Source organism: Scomber scombrus, chromosome 22 (genome assembly GCF_963691925.1).
Source record: "Scomber scombrus chromosome 22, fScoSco1.1, whole genome shotgun sequence".
NCBI lineage: Eukaryota > Metazoa > Chordata > Actinopteri > Scombriformes > Scombridae > Scomber > Scomber scombrus.
Genome location: NC_084991.1, coordinates 7,489,181 through 7,507,843, shown reverse-complemented (window position 1 = coordinate 7,507,843; position 18,663 = coordinate 7,489,181). Strand labels below are relative to the sequence as shown.

General features: G+C 39.2%; 2 protein-coding genes across 2 annotated transcripts in view; both read left to right on the top strand.

Moving 5' to 3' along the window:
* Positions 1-18,663, top strand: part of LOC134004461 (mitogen-activated protein kinase 12-like) — a 424,476-nt gene that overhangs the window by 116,074 nt on the left and 289,739 nt on the right. The gene's annotated exons all lie outside the window — the stretch shown is intronic.
* mapk11 (mitogen-activated protein kinase 11) lies at positions 1,051-18,142 on the top strand. Its single transcript, XM_062443316.1, has 12 exons — positions 1,051-1,301; positions 10,167-10,296; positions 10,403-10,461; positions 10,687-10,798; positions 11,845-11,874; positions 12,581-12,628; positions 12,718-12,832; positions 12,928-12,999; positions 13,381-13,460; positions 13,727-13,805; positions 14,009-14,182; positions 15,394-18,142. The coding sequence occupies exons 1-12, from the start codon at positions 1,189-1,191 to the stop codon at positions 15,465-15,467; spliced, it is 1,086 nt and encodes a 361-aa protein (XP_062299300.1). The 5' UTR covers positions 1,051-1,188; the 3' UTR covers positions 15,468-18,142.

Sequence of the window (18,663 nt, the reverse complement as noted above, 5' to 3'; positions counted from 1 at the left end):
GTGCCACATACATAGCACCCCCCAACCCTCCCCACCTCCCGGGGCACAGAAAAAAGTTCAGTTTCAGGATTTTTTTCCACTATCAGCCTGCATGTAATTATTTTAATATAGCCTACAGTGTTTATCAAAATAGAAAGTCAGATACACAGGGCAGCATTTGAAGCCAAACCATGAGATTTCAAAAATACAATTCAATTCACACTGCTCTTTTTGGAAATGTGATTACATTGTCATAGTCTTGTTTTTGGTTCATCTCGCACTAGCATATATTAACCACCAGATGACAGTCATAGATTTATATTAGTACATTCTAAGTTATTATACAGTTATCTTTGTTTTTTCCCTATTTTTTTGTTTTTAATATAACAATGTCTTTCTGCTAACTCCATTTATTCTCCTCTGTTGCCTTTTTGTTCTTTTTTCTACAGAGCTCATAGGAAAACATGTATCTTTCGTGAATGTAAATATTCACCAACTTATTCATGTTGCACACTGTAAAACGTTCTATCCTGTAACATTAATCCATTCACTGATTATTTCAATTCAATAACAATTAATAAAATATATAATGTGAAAGTTTTCACTTGTAGGTTTGATCGATGCAGTATCAGTTTATCTTAAAAATTAAGCATGACTCATGTCAAACCCACAGGTATGAATCACCCAATTTATCAGCTTAGCGCGTCTTTTTTAGTAACCTTATTTAAATGTTCAATATAGGTCGTGTCTCAACACTTATCAACCTTGTTACCAGCAGCAGCAGGCAGCTGAGCTTTTTGTATATTTACCCCACATGTACATACTCATATAGTGTAATTATTATAGTTTAAAATGGCCTATAATAGCCTATATTATAATTAAACTTAATGTAAAATCACATCATATAATATAATATGTTGGTTATTGGTGTTATTAAGGATAGTCTATCATATCAACTTTTTGACAAGCCATAGGGAGGTGAGGGGGTGGGGGTGCAGGAGAGGGAGACAGAGAGAGAGAGAGAGAGACAGAGAGCTAGGCTGTCACTGGCCGGTGCGGTGTGCAGCAGCAGCAGCAGCAGCAGCTCGGCTCAGGCAGCAGACGGCGGCCCGCGCCTCCGGTCCCATCTAGCGTTTTCCTCCGTTCGTTTCCATTCCCCCTATTTTTTTCTTGCTCACTCCTTTCTTTTCCTGTTGACGGCTTGGAGAAATGTCGGCCAGACCTGGATTCTACCGACAGGAGCTGAACAAGACTGTGTGGGAGGTTCCGGAGCGGTACCAGAACCTGACGCCGGTGGGCTCCGGAGCCTACGGCTCGGTGTGGTGAGTGTTTGTTTGTGTGTGTGTGTGTGTGTGTGTGTGTGTGTGTGTGTGTGTGTGTGTGTGTGCACGGAGGGTGGAGGGGCGAGGCTGCACAGCTACAATATATATTGTTCATGATGCATCAGCGTAGCGATGCCTACATGTCGGCTGTGTCATCAGAATGAAGGGGCTTGTGACTGAACGTTTGGTATTTATTGTTGTCATTGTTGGTAATGCCAGCTTATTATTATTATTATCACGTAGCTTTTATAGCCTAAGGAGTCAATATTTTGGGTCCAAAACCTAAAATAATTTATTATGTCTACGTTTTAATGTAATGAATAAGATTTCATGTGCTGTTGTCACCCATATCCTATAAAGACATAGCAGGTTTGCAGGCTTGTTTTTATCCCACAGCTCACTGCTTTCTGCTTCTATATGGGTGGGAGGGAGTTAAAGACTGAGATAGTGTCAGCACAGGAATTTCCCAAATAACCCTCCCATCCCATCCCACACACACACACAGACATAATCAACTTGGCAACATGCAATTGCTTTCATTTTGGACTAATCTGTATCTGCCAGTGCTATCTCATTGCCATGGTGATGTGTCATGGTGATAATCCCCCCTCACTGTCAATATTAATTAAGGTATAACAGTAGGCTGATGGTTACCTAAGGAAATATGGGGAGAATGGTTTGGATGTTCATGTGACTGATCCCAGAGGGATAATTACTTTTCCAAGACACGAATAAGATGTTTAAGCTGCTCTACGCAGTGTTGCATGTTGGTGACTCCATAATAGCAGTAAGAAGTAAGCCTGAACTGCCAGGATCAATCAATCCTCTACTGCAAACTGATTGATCCTGGCAGCACGGTCAAACACTGAATTGCAGATGGAAATTCCCAAGACCCTGTAAAGAACAATTTACATAGATATGAACTGCAGAATCCAGATAAAATGACACCTTACTGAGAACTGGTTAAAAGCCCATCCTTTTACCTGTATACTTAATTCAGTGTTTGTCCACTCACAACATCCCAAACTCAAGCATATCCCCATTGAGTCTTTCCAGACAACAATGAAAAAAGCGACATCTTTCCAGCCAATCCTATTGCTCTAAATCCAAATCCTGTGATGCTTTTTACAAAAGGGATGAGAGAGGCAGAAGATTTAATGTCTGTGAGTCCAGATTTGTCTTTATGGATGCCCACTCTTGCCCTGTTCAGGGGCCTGTTTGGGATTGGCTGTTAAGTTTTGATTCATCATTTTCTGTTTAAGCTTTCTCTGTGCAGGCAAAGAAAAGTCCATACCTGACTATTTTTATTTGTGCTACTAGGGTGGATATACTGCATGTTATTCTCAGTCTTTTTCTTTGTAGTGGGGTACGACAACTCTGCTTCCATTGTCCTGGGATATAACTGTATAATATTTACCTAATAGTGTTTAGAAACGATGATGTTGTGTTGGAGAAACATGTTTGTAGGATTCAGCAGCTGAACTGAACTTGCTAAATTGGTTTGGACACTGTATGACCCAGTACTTGTGCCCTATGTTGTGTCAGATCACACACTGACACTATTGCATAAAATTGATATGTTGGCTTGTGTAGCCACTCCCATCATTGCCATTGCCTGCATCCTTTGGATGGGGGCTTTATCTTGACTGTTGACTTCCTGTCAAGTCAGATGTTAATGAAGATACTGTCTGAATTAGCGGGAGATGGGGTGTGCTTCTCTGTTGGAGCTTCTCTTAATGATTCAGGCTTCCAGGAGTATTTTGTGCATAAATATCTTGCCTGTGTTCAGCTTTAAAGCTCTGCTCAGAATAGCACAAGAGCAAAATTAAAGATAGCTGGATCACAAATTTGCTTTCAGCTGTTTCAGCCTCAGGAACATTATATGCACACAAGCATTTTAGAGCATAAAACTACCAAAGTTGAGATTTAATACCCATTTTGGTAACCCATGCTATAAACATGTGTTTATTGTAATATTATCAATGCATCCATTCAGTGGTACATGGGACTAGTCTTTGTCAACAAAACAATGTTGCTCAGAGCAATGTGGCATTCACAGTTGATGCTCATGATCTTTGAACGTTCAGTCAATTTGTCTGAGGATAGAAAACTCAATGCCAAAGTCAAAGTTATGATATTTGTTGCATAATTCTCATGTGCATCTATGGCTCTGAACAGCACTTTCTGGAACTTCTCTGATTTCGTAACAAGATGATTGTGAAAAATATGAACTAATTCTTGTGCTTTCATACATGACGTCACTGAGCTGTGAGTGAAGTCTCTTTATTCCTACTAGATGACATATTAGTTTTGACCATGATATACAACCCAAGCCCCTCGGTTTGGTCAAGTTTGCATTCATTCTACGCCTACTTAGAGTAGCAGAAGCTGGACGTTTCAACCATTTATTGCTCATAGCTTTTGTTTTTCAATCATTAATCTATTTCTTTTGGCTGTTTCACCATTCATCCATTACTTTCATATGCTTCAACCATTTATCCATTACCCTTTGAAACAATTTAAGCCATTTATCCATTCCTTTTTGTCAACTATTTAAATTGTTTAGTCACTTATTCTTATCCATTTTGCCTATGCATTTATTTTAGCTAACGTTTATCCACGATTATTCATCAATTACCATTAGCTAACTAGTTTAAACCTTTATAGATTTATTTTAGCTGGCTATTTCAACATTTATCAGTTAGCTATTCCACCATATATCCATTACTTTTAGCTACCTGTTTCAAACATTTGTCCATTATTTAGCCACTTCACCATTTATGTTAGGTAACTAGTTTGACCATTCATCATTTTTTTGCTATTTCAACCATTTATCCATTTTCTAGCTATTTCACCATTCATCTAATAACTAACTATTTCAACCATTTATCCATTACCTTTAGCCATTTTAGCTGACAGTTATTCAACTTTGTTTGCTTCCTAATTATTTTTTCAGTTAGCTATTTCACCATATAACCATTACTTTTAGCAAGTGGTTTCAAACGTCTCCATTATTTAGCCACTTCAACATTTATGTTAGCTAACTAGTTAGCTAGCTAACCATTCATCCATTTTTAGCTATTTTACTATTCATCCAATAGCTAACTATTTCAACCATTTATCTAACAGTTATCCAACTTATTTCATTCGTTCATCCAATAGCTAAATATTTCAAAGATATTTCAACTCTGCTTGCTTGCTAATTAGTTTTTAATGTACTCTCAATTGCAACAATTCAATATGTAGATATTTTTAAACTCAAGTTGTAGTTTCTATTTTTTCAAATTGACTGAGCTACACACAATCTTCCCTGTACTCCTTGGGGTACAAGTAGCCTTGTTTTGGAATCCCTACTTGGAACATAGATGTATTAAGGTAAACTAAATCATTGCTGTCTGGAGACCAATTCCTGCCACACAGAAAGTAATGTGTTTTATGTGTCTGGTTTGTTTGGAAATATAAGAAACTCTTGAAGATTAATTTAGGGAATAGCAGGTGTGTTGTCTCCTCCTGGTTTAAGGACTGCACATTCTGAGCAATTATATCTCTAAAGGACTTCTATGGACATGACATGCTTGCACTGGTGAAATGTCTTCTTAAGTTATACACACACACAAAGGACATTCCTCCACAAACCACCCAGCACTGCCCTGCATTGTTAACGTTGATCTCCAGCTATTGTCGGTGACTTTCTCATGGCAAAGCTTGATATGCAAACAGCTGGGGGATGGGGTTTCAGAGTACGACATGTGTATCTGTGTGTCGTGATGAGGGGGGGTTAGGACAGTCCCATAGTCTACCTCTTGAAATGCACAGTAAAACAGCTCTCATCATTTATCTCAAATAGCGGTTTGTTCTCTTGGCAAAACCTCTTGAGACTGCAGGCCTGAGGTCAAGGATCTGACAAGCTCATATAATCTTCTATAGCTTAGCTTGAGCCATACCCTCATCACCCATGGGAGAAAAGGGACCAAAAGAGTCATATTAGTTATAAGAAATGGAAGGACTGCGGAGGAATGGAGCAAATGGACGGAGCAAAGCACAGACACAACAGAGAGTGAGGCCTCATAAATGCACAGCGTATTTAATAATTTAACATGCAGTGCCTCTTGAATTCTGATAAGTCATGAGCCAAAAAGTTTGAAAGACTGAACGCTGTCATATTTTTTGTCAATTTCAGTTTTATTAACTTCTCAGTGTCGCGCCGTCGGAGAATAGCCCAAGAAATATTCTCTTTTCTGCTTCATTTCTTGAGCCAAAATTGGACCAATTTTGGACCAGGCGAAACTGAACAACAAGAGAGAATGTGTACTAAGTTGATCAAGCTGCTTTCATCTCATGTCAACATATGTAACATCTGCTCAGTAAACCAGGACTTTGGCACACAGCCTCTCATTTGGGTAACTATGAATAAAACATGACTGTTTCATTTTCTGCTGTCAGAAATGTTACATCTGTCGGTTTGCTGATTGGGAATACGATAAACTGAGCAGAAAACGAGATTGGGATTCTGATTTGTTGCTCACAGCTCATGTTTAGATAGAGGGCTTTCATCAAGTGACTGCAGTGCAATTGAATAGCTACAGATGCAGCATGCAGGCTGTAATTATAGCGTGTGTGTGTATGTGTGTGTGTATGAATACTGAAAATAGAAATTTGGGGCTATAGTGCTTAAATAAATAGTTCAAAATGTTGGGAAATGCTGTTTTTTTTCTCCTTCTTGCAGAGTTAAGATAGAAAGATATCACTGTCTTTCCATTCAATATTAAATTCTCGCCACCAGCCGATTAACATACCTTAATATGACTTAATGACTCAAATTAGTGGAAAACAGCTAGCTTTGCTCTTTCCAAAAGTGACATTGCACTAAGAAATAGCCTCACAAGTAGGCCCAAATAATTATGGCAATGCACATTTTTTGTTTTTGTTTGAATTAAACAAAATATAACATGTTAATTAGATTTTGAGGTTCTGGTAGGCAGATGTTACATTTGAAGCTACAGTAGGCTAACTGTTTCTCTCTTTCCAGTCTTTATGCTTAAGTCAGCTAATCGGTTGCTTGCTGTAGCTTCATATTCACCATGCAGAGTGTGGTATCGATCTTCTCATCTAACTCGACAAAAAAAGCAAATAAGCGCATCTATAAAAACGTCAAACTACACTAACACTACCTTTTAATTCATAGAATGTTATGCAGGAATCAACCCCCAGCCTCAATCATCTTCATCTCTAATTGCAAGAGTCAATACCCTCCCCCAACTGCAAATATATGCAGATCATATAGGTTTTCCCCATTGGTTTAATTAGGATGAATTACATGAACTGTCGAAATAAGAATATGTACACAAAGACAGGTTTCCTTGGTGGATAAACAGTGAATCTTGAATCTTGATACTTGAATCATGTCACACTGGGTTGCCCTTCCTCTGGTTATGAAACCGGAGGTGCAGTAAGAGCCGGGATATAAAAAAATACTGAGACTGAAGAAGAGGAAAGAAATCGATGCCTTTGCTCTGCTTCTCTGAGAGCTGTGCAGTCAGACCCATGTATGGAAGATGGCAGGGAGGAAAGAATGTGTGAGGCGAGAGGCCTGGTTCATGTCAGAGACGGAGGAGAGTGGCTGCTGTCCTGGCTGAAGCCCGGTGGGGACATCCGGGCTGGCAGCAGGTGACATCAAGCCAGAAGGATGCAGTCAACCATGCAAGAGTGCAGTTTACTCAAGCATGTAAGCATTGTAAGTCATCATGTAATGATACAGTAATATTTACAGTGGGTTTTGTATTGTGGAAAAAACAGGAGACACACATCATTTGGTCTGCGCCAACCCTCTCAAGGTGACCATATGCTTGCTGCAGAGCTGAAGTTTTGGAGTTTGTTAGGGAAAAAAGGGACATTTATGAATCTGCCAAGGTGGCCCAGGAACAAAATGTACTGTGGGCCCCTCACAGTAGATAAAAAAAATCACCTGTCACAGAAATAAAGCTTACATGTGTCTGCTTTATGGTATGACTCAAATACAAAAATGTCAAACCAGAAACTGTGTTAACAATGAGAGTGTTTACATACACATAAGTATTTCAGTTTTGACCCTACATTTTCCCTTTAGCAGCATAATGATCATCATTATCATTTGCCATCATATGTTTTGTTTTACTAACTACTAAGTACTGTAACTTGAGTTGATGGACACACCTGCAAACATGGCAGAGAATAATCAGACTTCTAGTGTTTAAATGCCAAAGTACCCTGGTTTCTATCTGAGTATTCCAGCTCACGTATGCACGACTTATCCAAGTGTCTGAAATAAGGATATGATGTTTATATGCTGAGAAAATAACAGGAACGCTTCAAAAACCTGATTAGAACCAGGGTACTACAGCACAAGTAAACGCTTGTCGTTGAAGAGTCAGTCATTACACCCACTGCTGAACGGATCAGAATTACGATGCAGCAGTAACAGGAGTAGTTTGGTTATGAGTAAGCAAGTCTGGTTCATAGTGTTTTTCTCACATTAAAAAGTCTCACTATATTGCTTTTATTAATCTCCACCCTCATTTGAAACTAACACCTTTATACTACTGATCAAAAGTATTTTGCTCCATATTTTGCGGACAAAAGCTCTCAGAAAAATGTAGTATGTGACATGTAGGAAACCACAAACTCATGTAAAATATGACGCGGCAGGTTGTGGTTACACCACTAGTTTACCTATTTATTGAGAAATTCCTGAAAATGAGCACATTCTTAAGAACATACATTTACAAGAACTTCACAAGCATGACTGAGAAGGTATTTTCCCTTAAAGTAAAATCAGTCTGATTGACTATAATTTATGCTATAGGCCACACAATAATACATTTTGTATATACTATAAATCTTTCCAGTGCTCGCTTTACTCTTACTTTAAATGTCATTTTTTTCCAGTCGGTGTCAAACTTCTTCCCTTTTGCTCTGTCCCCAATGTGCTTTGCAGAATTTCTCAATACTCACCCATGTTTCCTTCCTGTTTATTTGTTCCGCTCTCTGATGGCTGTATTATTATTACTGTGAGGGTTGAAAAGGCTGAAAAGACATGGGCACCACAAAGGCAGCGGCAGCAGCAGCAGGGCTCAGCATTCGATATGTGGAATGACATTTACATTTCAAAAGCGGCATCTGAAATAAACTACTGCACGTTTACAACATCTGACATCCTCACTTCTCTTGTTCCACCACATCCTCTGTCACACTTTCTCTCTCTGAGTATCTCTCTGTCAGTCAGTCTGTGTATCTTTCCACACTCCAACATGAATTACTAAGAGTCACTCTGAATCATCAGTTGATATCAGTTTTAAATGAATTGTTGGATATTTTTGGAAAATACCACTGTCTTCTCTACAGCATATATGTATGGTAGTTGGAGCCATCAGCTGGTTAGCATAGCTTACCTTAAAGAATGTAAAATGGGGAAACGGCAAGCCTGGAAACAGCTCAGTCCAAAAGTAACTAAACACACTGTAAGCTCATTTAGCTTAGATTAGTTTAGCACAATGACTGTCCTGTAGCATAATAGCCCAGCTCTGCCTAAAAGTAACATAGACCCTGTTTACACTTGGCATTAACATGTGTGTCGGGTGATCCAATCACAAGCGAACAAGTAAAGACAAATGTAAGCTAACACCAAGACACATTGTGATCGGATTTCTCGAACCACTTCCTGAGATGGTCTGGGACACATTTGACCACATATCTTTTGTAGCGTAAAACACTTATGTGTACTGTTGCAAGGATGTAACAGGAAAATATGTCATCAATGCAGCGAGTGGCTGTTGTTTTGGTAGGCTTGCCAGTGGTTGATAAAATGGAGAGGAGCACATATTTATGTGGTTAGAGGAATCTGAATGGTTGGAATTGTCCGTACATGTTTATTATGGTAGTTCTTGAGACATTTTTATTAGCTCTTAGCTATTTAACCTGCACTAACAATAAATCTGGTGCTTACTGACGTTATAAGTGTGAGCGGGGCCCTTTGACCTTGTAGCAGAAGTGACATAGGCACAATGTGTCTCAGCTGTCCACTTGTGATCGGATCGTTCGAGACACATGTTAATGCCAGGTGTAAACAGGGTCATAGCCAGAGGTCACTGCACATGGCCAAGAAATAGTCCCACACTTTTTACATTTTTGCACATTGGTTTTTGCACAGATCAAAAAAACAGATATAGTGTGTTCAATTGTGTGATCTTTGAACAGATCTAGGCTAGATGTTTCCCTGTTCCATGTTTCAATCTTTATGCTAAGCTAAACTCACCATCTCCTGGCTGTAGCTTCATATTTTAAACACAAATTCTGAGGTATTGATCTTCTTGTCTAACTCTGTGAGAGAAAGCAAATAATACTCCATCCATTTTCTTTATCGCTTACCCTCTAGAGGGTCACAGAAGAGCTGGAGCCAAGCTCAGATGACATTGGGAAGGAGGAGGGGTACACACTGAACAGGTCACCAGTCAGTCACAGGGCTAACATAAGTAGAGACAGCCAAGCATTCACACTCACATTCACACCTACGGGCAATTTAGAGTCACCAGTTAACCTAACCTGCATGTTTTTGGATGGTGGGAGGAAGCCGGAGCCTGCAGAGAACCCACACAGGCATGGAGAGAATGTGCTAACTCCACTCAGAAAGGCCCCAGCCAGTCTGTGGGTTTGAATCTAGAACCCTCTTGCTGTGAGACAACAGTGCTAATCATTGCATTAAAATGTTTGTATTGTTTTTACTGGAGATCATTTTTTGTTTGTTGATTGTGGAATTCAGCTTTTTAAGCCAAAAATATCTTCATGCACAGTCATATACTTTAACTTAATTTCTCTGATTTCTCTCTACAGTTCAGCATACGATGTTGTCTTACGGCAGAAGGTTGCAGTGAAGAAGCTGTCCAGGCCTTTTCAGTCTCTGATCCACAGCCGGCGCTCGTACCGAGAACTCAGACTGCTCAAGCACATGAAACATGAGAACGTTAGTGCTCCTTATAAAAATATCCAGAGACAGACAGATGCAGCTCTCTGTGTGTTTCCGCCTGGCTATTGATCAACTCTGCTTGTCTCTGCCTCTGTCTCTGCAGGTAATAGGGCTTCTGGATGTCTTCACACCTGCAGCAACTCTAGAAGACTTCAATGAACTGTAAATATTATATCCTGTAATGTTTCTTATAAGTAGTATATCTGTCTACTTTTCACCAAAAATGCAATGCTTCTGTTATTAGATATCATGGTGGTGTTGGTGGAGGCGATTCTAGGAGATTACAGGCTCGTGGAGATGTCTGACAGTTGCCATGGCAGCATCACCATGTTCTCCTCCAACTCCCCCCCTCCCCTTCTCACATTCATACACTCTCCCCTTTTCCAGCTACCTGGTGACTAACCTGATGGGTGCAGACCTCAATAACATCGTCAAATTTCAGAGGTTGTCAGACGAGCACGTGCAGTTCTTAATTTACCAGCTTCTCCGTGGCCTCAAGGTGATCTACTATGTCGAGATTTATCCGCTGCATGCCAAACTGAATGCAACATCCTACAAGTGTTAGCATGCAAATAGTACGGCCACAGCCACACCAGATGAACTCAAGTACCCCTTCATCCACATTCATCCATATTTAACACTATTGATTATATATATATATATATATATATATATATATATATATATATATATATATATATATATATATATATATATATATATATATATATATATATATATATATATATATATAGTCAGATTAAACTGTGAATGTTTAGGTCAGGCCAAGTTTGTATTCATACTTCTATCTTTGAGTGGCAAAGATAGTAGTATGAAGTTTTTTAATTTTCAACCAATTATCCATTCATTTTGGCTATTTTACCATCTATCCATTACTTTTAGCTCATTATTTCAATGATTTATTCATTAATTTTAGGTATTCCAGCCATTTTCCCAGTACCTTCAGCTAACTATTTCAGTTGTTTATGGGTTATATGTAATGTTATCTTAATGTTAATGTCGTCTATTTTGACTGTTTATCCACTGCTTTAAGCTGTTTCTTTGCTTGCTTGCTGATCTAGTTTTCACTCACTCTCATTTAAGTTCAAGTTACTCAGTGTGTAGATATATTTAATCAAATTATAATTTATGTTTTCAAAACTTAGTTGAGCTTTACTTTATCCAAAGACCTCCTGGCAACTATAGTAGTACCACCCTGGGGGTATAAGAAGCCCTTGTTGGGAATCGGTGCATACTAGATGCAGTCTATGCAAATTTGTAGTTCATGTTGCACAAATACACAATATTTATAGTAAATGAGACATTCTATTAACTCAGAGATTGGTGTCAAAAGTTTACCTACTAACATCAGATCAGTCCAGCAGCCAGCCAAGCCAGCTGTTCAGCCTGCCCAGTTACCATGGGACAGACAAAAGCAGTCTCCCTTTAGTCAGGGGCTAATATGGTGAACTGCACTGTTGACCCCTGTCTCCTTTATGTCCCCTCTCTCCTATCTCCTCCCCCACCCCATCGCCTGTGGAACAGTACATCCATTCAGCAGGATTGATTCACAGAGTGAGTGCCTTCTCTTTCCCCTTCCTGTCATTTTGACCATCAACTTTGAGAAAACATAACAGTGTGTGTATGGTTCAAGAATATGAAAATGACATGTAACACATGGTTTTGTGTCTCCGTAAGTAGCTCCAAGGTTGAAAAGTATGACCTTATTTCACACAGTCTGTCAGTGTCACATATATTCTGTATGAAATGTTTGCACTGAGTGAAATGCAGGAATATGACTGCATGTTTATTATCACTGCATCACTACATCAAATTGGAATAATCTAGATGACTGGTTCATCATTTTATTCACATTTAACCTAGACTCAGCATGGCATTTTGTTATTTTGGGGGGAAAATTTTGTTTTAAACAATTAAATATTCTTTTTCCATTAGCCATATTATATTTGGCCATGAATAGAAAAAGTCAATGAGATACCAGATCCTAGGAGCAGAAGCAACTTTGGGGTGAATTGTGTGTTTTGTGTAACATAGAGGCTGCCTGACTCGAACTCTGAGGTTTCGCAGTGGAGTACAGGAATGGCTATTTTCAAATCACTAATTAATAGCTGTTCTCTTGAGATTTATCTCAATGAGTATGCTCTGCATAAGGTTAAATGGATTAGCCATTGGTGCTGCTTTATATTCATAACCATCCTCTGTCTCACTATGATACCTACATGTTTCTCTCCTCCTTTGTCTGGTTCGTTATCCTTCCTAGGACCTCAAACCAAGTAATGTGGCAGTGAATGAGGACTGCGAGCTTAGGGTAAGACTGACCCTCCATTTAAATCAGCAGATCCTGCACTCCAATCTGTAAACTCCAATATTTAGAAGAAGTGTCTACCCATCCGACAGATCCTTGACTTTGGATTGGCCAGGCAAACAGACGATGAGATGACAGGGTACGTGGCAACTCGCTGGTATCGAGCGCCTGAGATCATGCTGAACTGGATGCACTACAATCAGAATGGTGAGAATATGGCGATCATCAAGTTGTTCATATTGTTTTTTGGAGATAATTACATTAAATGTTGACTCATTAAATCTGTGCTGTTTCTATTCCAGTTGATATTTGGTCAGTGGGATGCATTATGGGGGAGCTGCTCAAGGGAAAAGTCCTTTTTCCTGGCACTGACTGTATCCTTCATCAGCATGGCATGAGTCCACCGCAATTTGCAGTTTTATTCCCATTTTAGCAACAACCCTCCATTATCTCTTTTAAAGTGCCCTGTGGATGCAGGCTCCTCGTAGATTTGCATCACAATCCGAGGCTGCTCTAAAGGAGAGGTGCATCAACAGAGACGAATGGGGGAATGAATAGGACCGATCACAAAAGACTGAATTATCTAGGTTGTATTCTGTGTCTAAAAGCAGTGCTAAAACTAATTTTATTTACTGACTTCCAGCTGACTTTCACCAGGCTGCAGTAAGTAGAATCGCAGCTACTATAATGAGTTGAATACTTAAAGAGTTGACTTTTCTCAATTCTTGATGGCCCTTAATTCTTCCTGCTCTAAGATATTGATCAGCTGAAGAGAATCATGGAGATGGTTGGGACTCCGACGCCCGAGCTCTTAAAGAAGATCTGCTCTGAACATGTGAGGAATGGTGGTATATAAAGAGGGATAATTGGGAAGGGCAATTATGGTTAAATGGGAATGTGAAAAAGAATGTGTTGCAAACACGCTTCCATTGATGCAAAGAACCCACTTAAATGTTGTGATTAATTAGTCATTTGAATGACTTGACTGCTCACTGAATACTCAATATAAGTGAATGTTGGGGTGATTGATCACTAACTGTTTGGCACCGATTAATACACATTGTCACATGCCATGGATTGAACATTGGTCTCTATTTGCAGGCGCAGAAGTACATCCAGTCTCTGCCTTTCATGCCCCAGCAGGACCTGGAAAAGATCTTTAGAGGGGCAAATCCACTAGGTAGGTGATACACATCAGATTGGATTATCAACTTCTTAAATTGAATCGAAAGACTGTAAGAGGCTGCTAAAGCTCAAGTTGCTTTCTTTAGAAATTCAGTTATACATTATTTCTTCTTCTAGCAGCGACACCTTCAATACATTTCTGTTTCGAACCTCCTACCATATTTCTCAGCCCTCTTTGTCTGTCTGTTTCTCTGTTAGCTGTTGACCTGTTGAAGCGTATGCTGGTTCTAGACTGTGATGGGAGGATCTCTGCCAGTGAGGCTCTCTCCCATCCCTACTTCTCACAGTACCATGATCCAGACGATGAGCCAGAGGCCCCGCCTTACGATCAAACACTGGAGAGTAAAGATCGAACTCTAGAAGAATGGAAAGGTAAAGCTTTCATTCGAAGTAGCACAGTATATGATTTAAAATGTTTACATCCCCTGTTGTCCTTGATGGAAGAAAACAATAAAAAAATATGAAGTGACCACAAGCATATTGATGACATTTTTAAAATGTTCAGATATTGTCTACTTCTCAATTTCTTTCAAAATCATGCTCTCGCTTCCTTTTCATAAACAATTTTAGAAAGGCAGCCTTTGGTTTGCATTACAAAGGAGAACATTTCACAAACTGATGATGCAGATCAAAAGTGAGCTTGAGGCTGCATTCACACCAAATCCGGCAGTGTGAGAAAAATGGCAGTCCTCCCATTTATTTGAACGGAGGCCATGTGTTTACGCTGCAGGAGTGGGCCGCACAGAGCTCAGCAAAAAAACTGCAGAAACTCAATTCAAACTGGACTCAACTTTTGCCCAAAAGCAACCTGACATCACGCTGTGGTGGCCAAACACATACATGCAAGCGCACATTCCTGGCAGATTACTTTATAATGTGAATGTTGTATTTGGCTGTTTACCTTATGATAATTGCAACAACAGATAAAATAGTTGCTGTCCTGAAAACTTTCCAGAGTTGTAAAATTCTGTGTGTTCTGAGTTTTACAAAGCACTGCTGAGGATAAGTCCTTAAATGCATTCACCTGTAACTCCAACTCGACTTCCTGGATTGTGTTTCATTGTCTTGCCCTTACCACAAACAAAACACCACCAGTGTTGGATTTAGTATGACTGCAGCCTCAAGCTACACAGCTTTTCACAGTGGGAATTATGCAAGAGGTTAAGCTTGCATGGGTGTTACTAGAATGCTTACTCCACCACCACAATAATAAAGGTTTTGAGATATGTAGAGATGCCATTTATAACAACATCAATATTATTATGTTTTTAAATGGAGCAGGGAGTTTTATGGTTTGTGAAATGCACCACAGCTGGTGTGAGTCATAGTGGATAGTTTTGCATGGTTCACATCCAAAATTTGAGTTTCTAGGATAGATAAACCAAGTTGAACAGACATGATTATAATAGCACTGAATAAACCTTGCACAAGAAATCGTGTGGTTTTTAGTGTGAATTCCTGTGTTGTGAGAACCAAACGTCAAGGAAGTGTTTTTGCCATTTCATTTGCCGCTTCATTTTTTTTTCTCTCATGATCTCATCATCAGCACCCCTAACACAGCTTCTTTTCACTCCTGTACACAGAGTTGGTATTCGAGGAGGCGAACAGCTTCAAAGCACCCGTCAGCAAGACTGATAGCCTTCAGGTGGAGCAGTAAGCATCTTTCTGCTCTGCCTCAACCTTTACCTGGAGGAGGACCACATACTCAATGAGTGAGGGTGAAGGACTGTGGCAGGCTGAATGAAGATAACTGATTCCCCTGGGCATGGCACCTCTCCCCTCTGCTCAGTGTGACTGTGTTTGATTGCCTGTCATGAGTTTATTTGAGTAGCAGGGCAGGACGGTCTCCACGGGATCAGATGCACACATTACAATTACAGGGAGCATTTTAGAATCAGAAAGAAGGATGTCCTCAGTCCGGAAAGTTGCTTCCTCTTATGTTTCCGTTTCAGTGAGACTAAAATGAGGAACAGTTTGACTTGGCTAAAATAGGGGTGATTCATACGAGGAGGCAACTTTACAGAACTGAACTGTGTTTACCGACTGATAGATGGCGAACAGGAGAGAAGAAGAAAAAAAAAACGCACACTAGGATTTCCAAAGCAACGACAGAACACCATCTGGTCCCTCATTGTGACAAATGCCATAAGCAGTCACTGCTAAGACTTTCATATATGGAATTCATATTTAAAGGCTTGCAACAGTGCCCCATCTTATCACAGATCAGCTTAACCCACATACTATTGCATGATTTTTGTGTATTTTATTATTACAACATATTACTGGTACTGTATTATAACCATTAAGACTGCTTATTGCATCTGCCACACACCGCTGTTAAGCCAGCCTGAGGTCCAGGGGGAGGCATTACCAGGAAATGTGACAGACTTTCAACCAGTTTTATCTCTATAATTTCCGCACTGTAAAAATAAAACAAAAGCAAACAAAAAAAAGCACTGTTCTTCCTCGGACGAAAACCATCCCCTCCTGCTTACAGAATAGTAAACACCAACTGTGCTATTAATTAGCAAGGTAATTAATATATGCCAAAGCTGGAATAGAGTGACTGTGCTGCAGGTCTGTGTTTACAGTGTGATCTCGCTTCTCATATACAGTTTCTGCTGATGGCTGGTCTTTGATCACCTGGTGGACTTGGCGCCGCTCCATTAGGTTTCCGTAGTTCTCTGCTGTGTCTTTTTTTACAGCCCGGGTTTTTGTTTACAATAATTAAGATTGTGGGCATTTGGTAAACTGTTAGAAACAGTTTCCAGAAGGTGAGTGCTGGATTATAATATGTTATACAGGCTGATGATTCCCTTAAAGCAGATATGTTTGGCTGCTTGTGAAAACCAGGGAGCTGACTGGTGATCTTTAAAGTCTTTTCAGCATCTTTTTGTATGTTACAGAATTAAGAGCATCTGTGACCACAGCTTAGAAGCATTAGGGATGTTCTTTATCACAGTTGAGGGTATTTTAATGATGCAGCAGTTTGTTGCTACATTATTATACCCATAATTATATTAAGGAACAGGTGCCACTTGTATAATCTACAACAGGCAGCATTAGCTCAGTAAATATGCTGATTATTACAACGAACGCCTGATTCCCTCACCAACATCATGTCATTCAGTTTGCAGCACACTGGAGTTTTAGTTCTATAAAATATTTGCTGAGGTAGAAATAGTCTGAATATACCGCAGTCTAAAAGGCCAGTGAACCACAGGTTTGACAAATGTCAAAGGGTAAAGAGGGTAAAGGTGAAGATTATTACTATGGACTAAATAGACATAATGCAGTCTGGTACTTACATGCATCTGTGGTGGCCACATACAGTAACTATCTGATCTTGTTATATGGAATATAAATGAAATTGTGACCACACACCTGAGACACTGAAGGATGTTAATTAAATTGCCCAAACCATGTCCAGTGGTGGATCTCCCCAAGTTAGACATGTGAAATGAAATACAGTTTGTTCTTAGTACTAGTATAACTATAGTCAGTTGGTATCTGTTAATGGAAAAGTTCGTAAATCAAGTTCAGATGTAAATTCTGCTTATATCTTGCACTTAATCGATATACTGTCTGGATACAAGTTGGATACCAATGGCAGGTATAAAGGAAATACACGTTTTGTAGGTCAGTTAGTTTGCCTAGCTGACCTAATAGCACTTAGCTTGATTTTAATGTAGCAAAGTTAAACCCTAAATATGTTGAAATTAGTTGTATTTTAATGTATAGTTTGGTGTGTTTATTGTCACAACAGGGAAATGGTGGTGCTTTGGCTCCACCCACTCAAGTTGAAATCAACCAATGAGAGGATTTCTGCCTCAGAGAAATATTTATATGACTAGAACATCAATTTACCATTTATGTATAATTTTTGAGGAACGTTTTTTCTCCATATTGGTTCACACTAGAGTGCTACATGTAGCCTTTTGTGCAACTTGTCCAAACAGGATGCAAAATGTTGAATTTAAAGTCCAAATGAATCAAAACTGTCTGTCTCAGTGGAAGCGTGTTCGAGCTCTGTCAGTTTCTGAATGTTGAAGTGTTACTGTATGTGCTTATGTGGATGTTGTACACGTGTTGGATTTGTATAGCAACTTCAAACCGAATGTATAAGTATACTGTATGTATGTATGTATGTTACAAGTTAGCAGTGTCTTTTGAATACATGGTGGCATGTGATTCAACAGTAGCCATGAGTTTCACATCTCTGAACCGAATGTCAATTCTTCATTTTCAAATGACTCAGATTCTTTTCTCATTCATCATCCACGGGTAACATGACTTGTCTTGGCTTCACAGAATAAACATAATTTCTGTTTGTCAGTCTGTTATTGTGTTTTGTATTGTATATTTAGTCATCTACAAAAATGCTTTTTTTATATTCAGCCATCTACAAAAATGTTTACCTTGGGGCCATTTCTTGTGGTTTTGGCTAGTTCCAATCAAAGGAAATCTTTATCTAAACGGTATGCAGCAGTCTTTGAAACAATGCTTTCCTCCAACTTGTGATGGTAACAGTTTGGGGAAAGCCCATTTTGTTTCCAGACCTTATCACCTAACGTCAGTGTTCACCAACATTAATGCTGCTGTGACTGAGTGGAGGAAAATATCAGGAGCAGAAATTCTCAGTGTCAAAAAAGATGAACTTGTGTTTGAAGACAAGACAGAAAAAACATTCCTATTGTATAGAATAGTATAGTCTATTATAGTATAGTATCGTACAATTAGTTAAACTTATAGAATAGTTCAATATTGTCTATTGTTGGTATAGCATAGTATAGTCTATTGTTAGTATAGTGTAGTATAGTCTATTGTTAGTATAGTGTAGTATAGTCTATTGT

Coding starts and splice junctions, on each gene's coding strand:
- mapk11 (XM_062443316.1), top strand. CDS start 1,189: ATGTCGGCCAGACCTGGATTCTACCGACAGGAGCTGAACAAGACTGTG. Junction 10,462..10,686: donor CTAGAAGACTTCAATGAACT/GTAAATATTATA, acceptor CCCCTTTTCCAG/CTACCTGGTGACTAACCTGA. Junction 13,806..14,008: donor TAGAGGGGCAAATCCACTAG/GTAGGTGATACA, acceptor TTTCTCTGTTAG/CTGTTGACCTGTTGAAGCGT.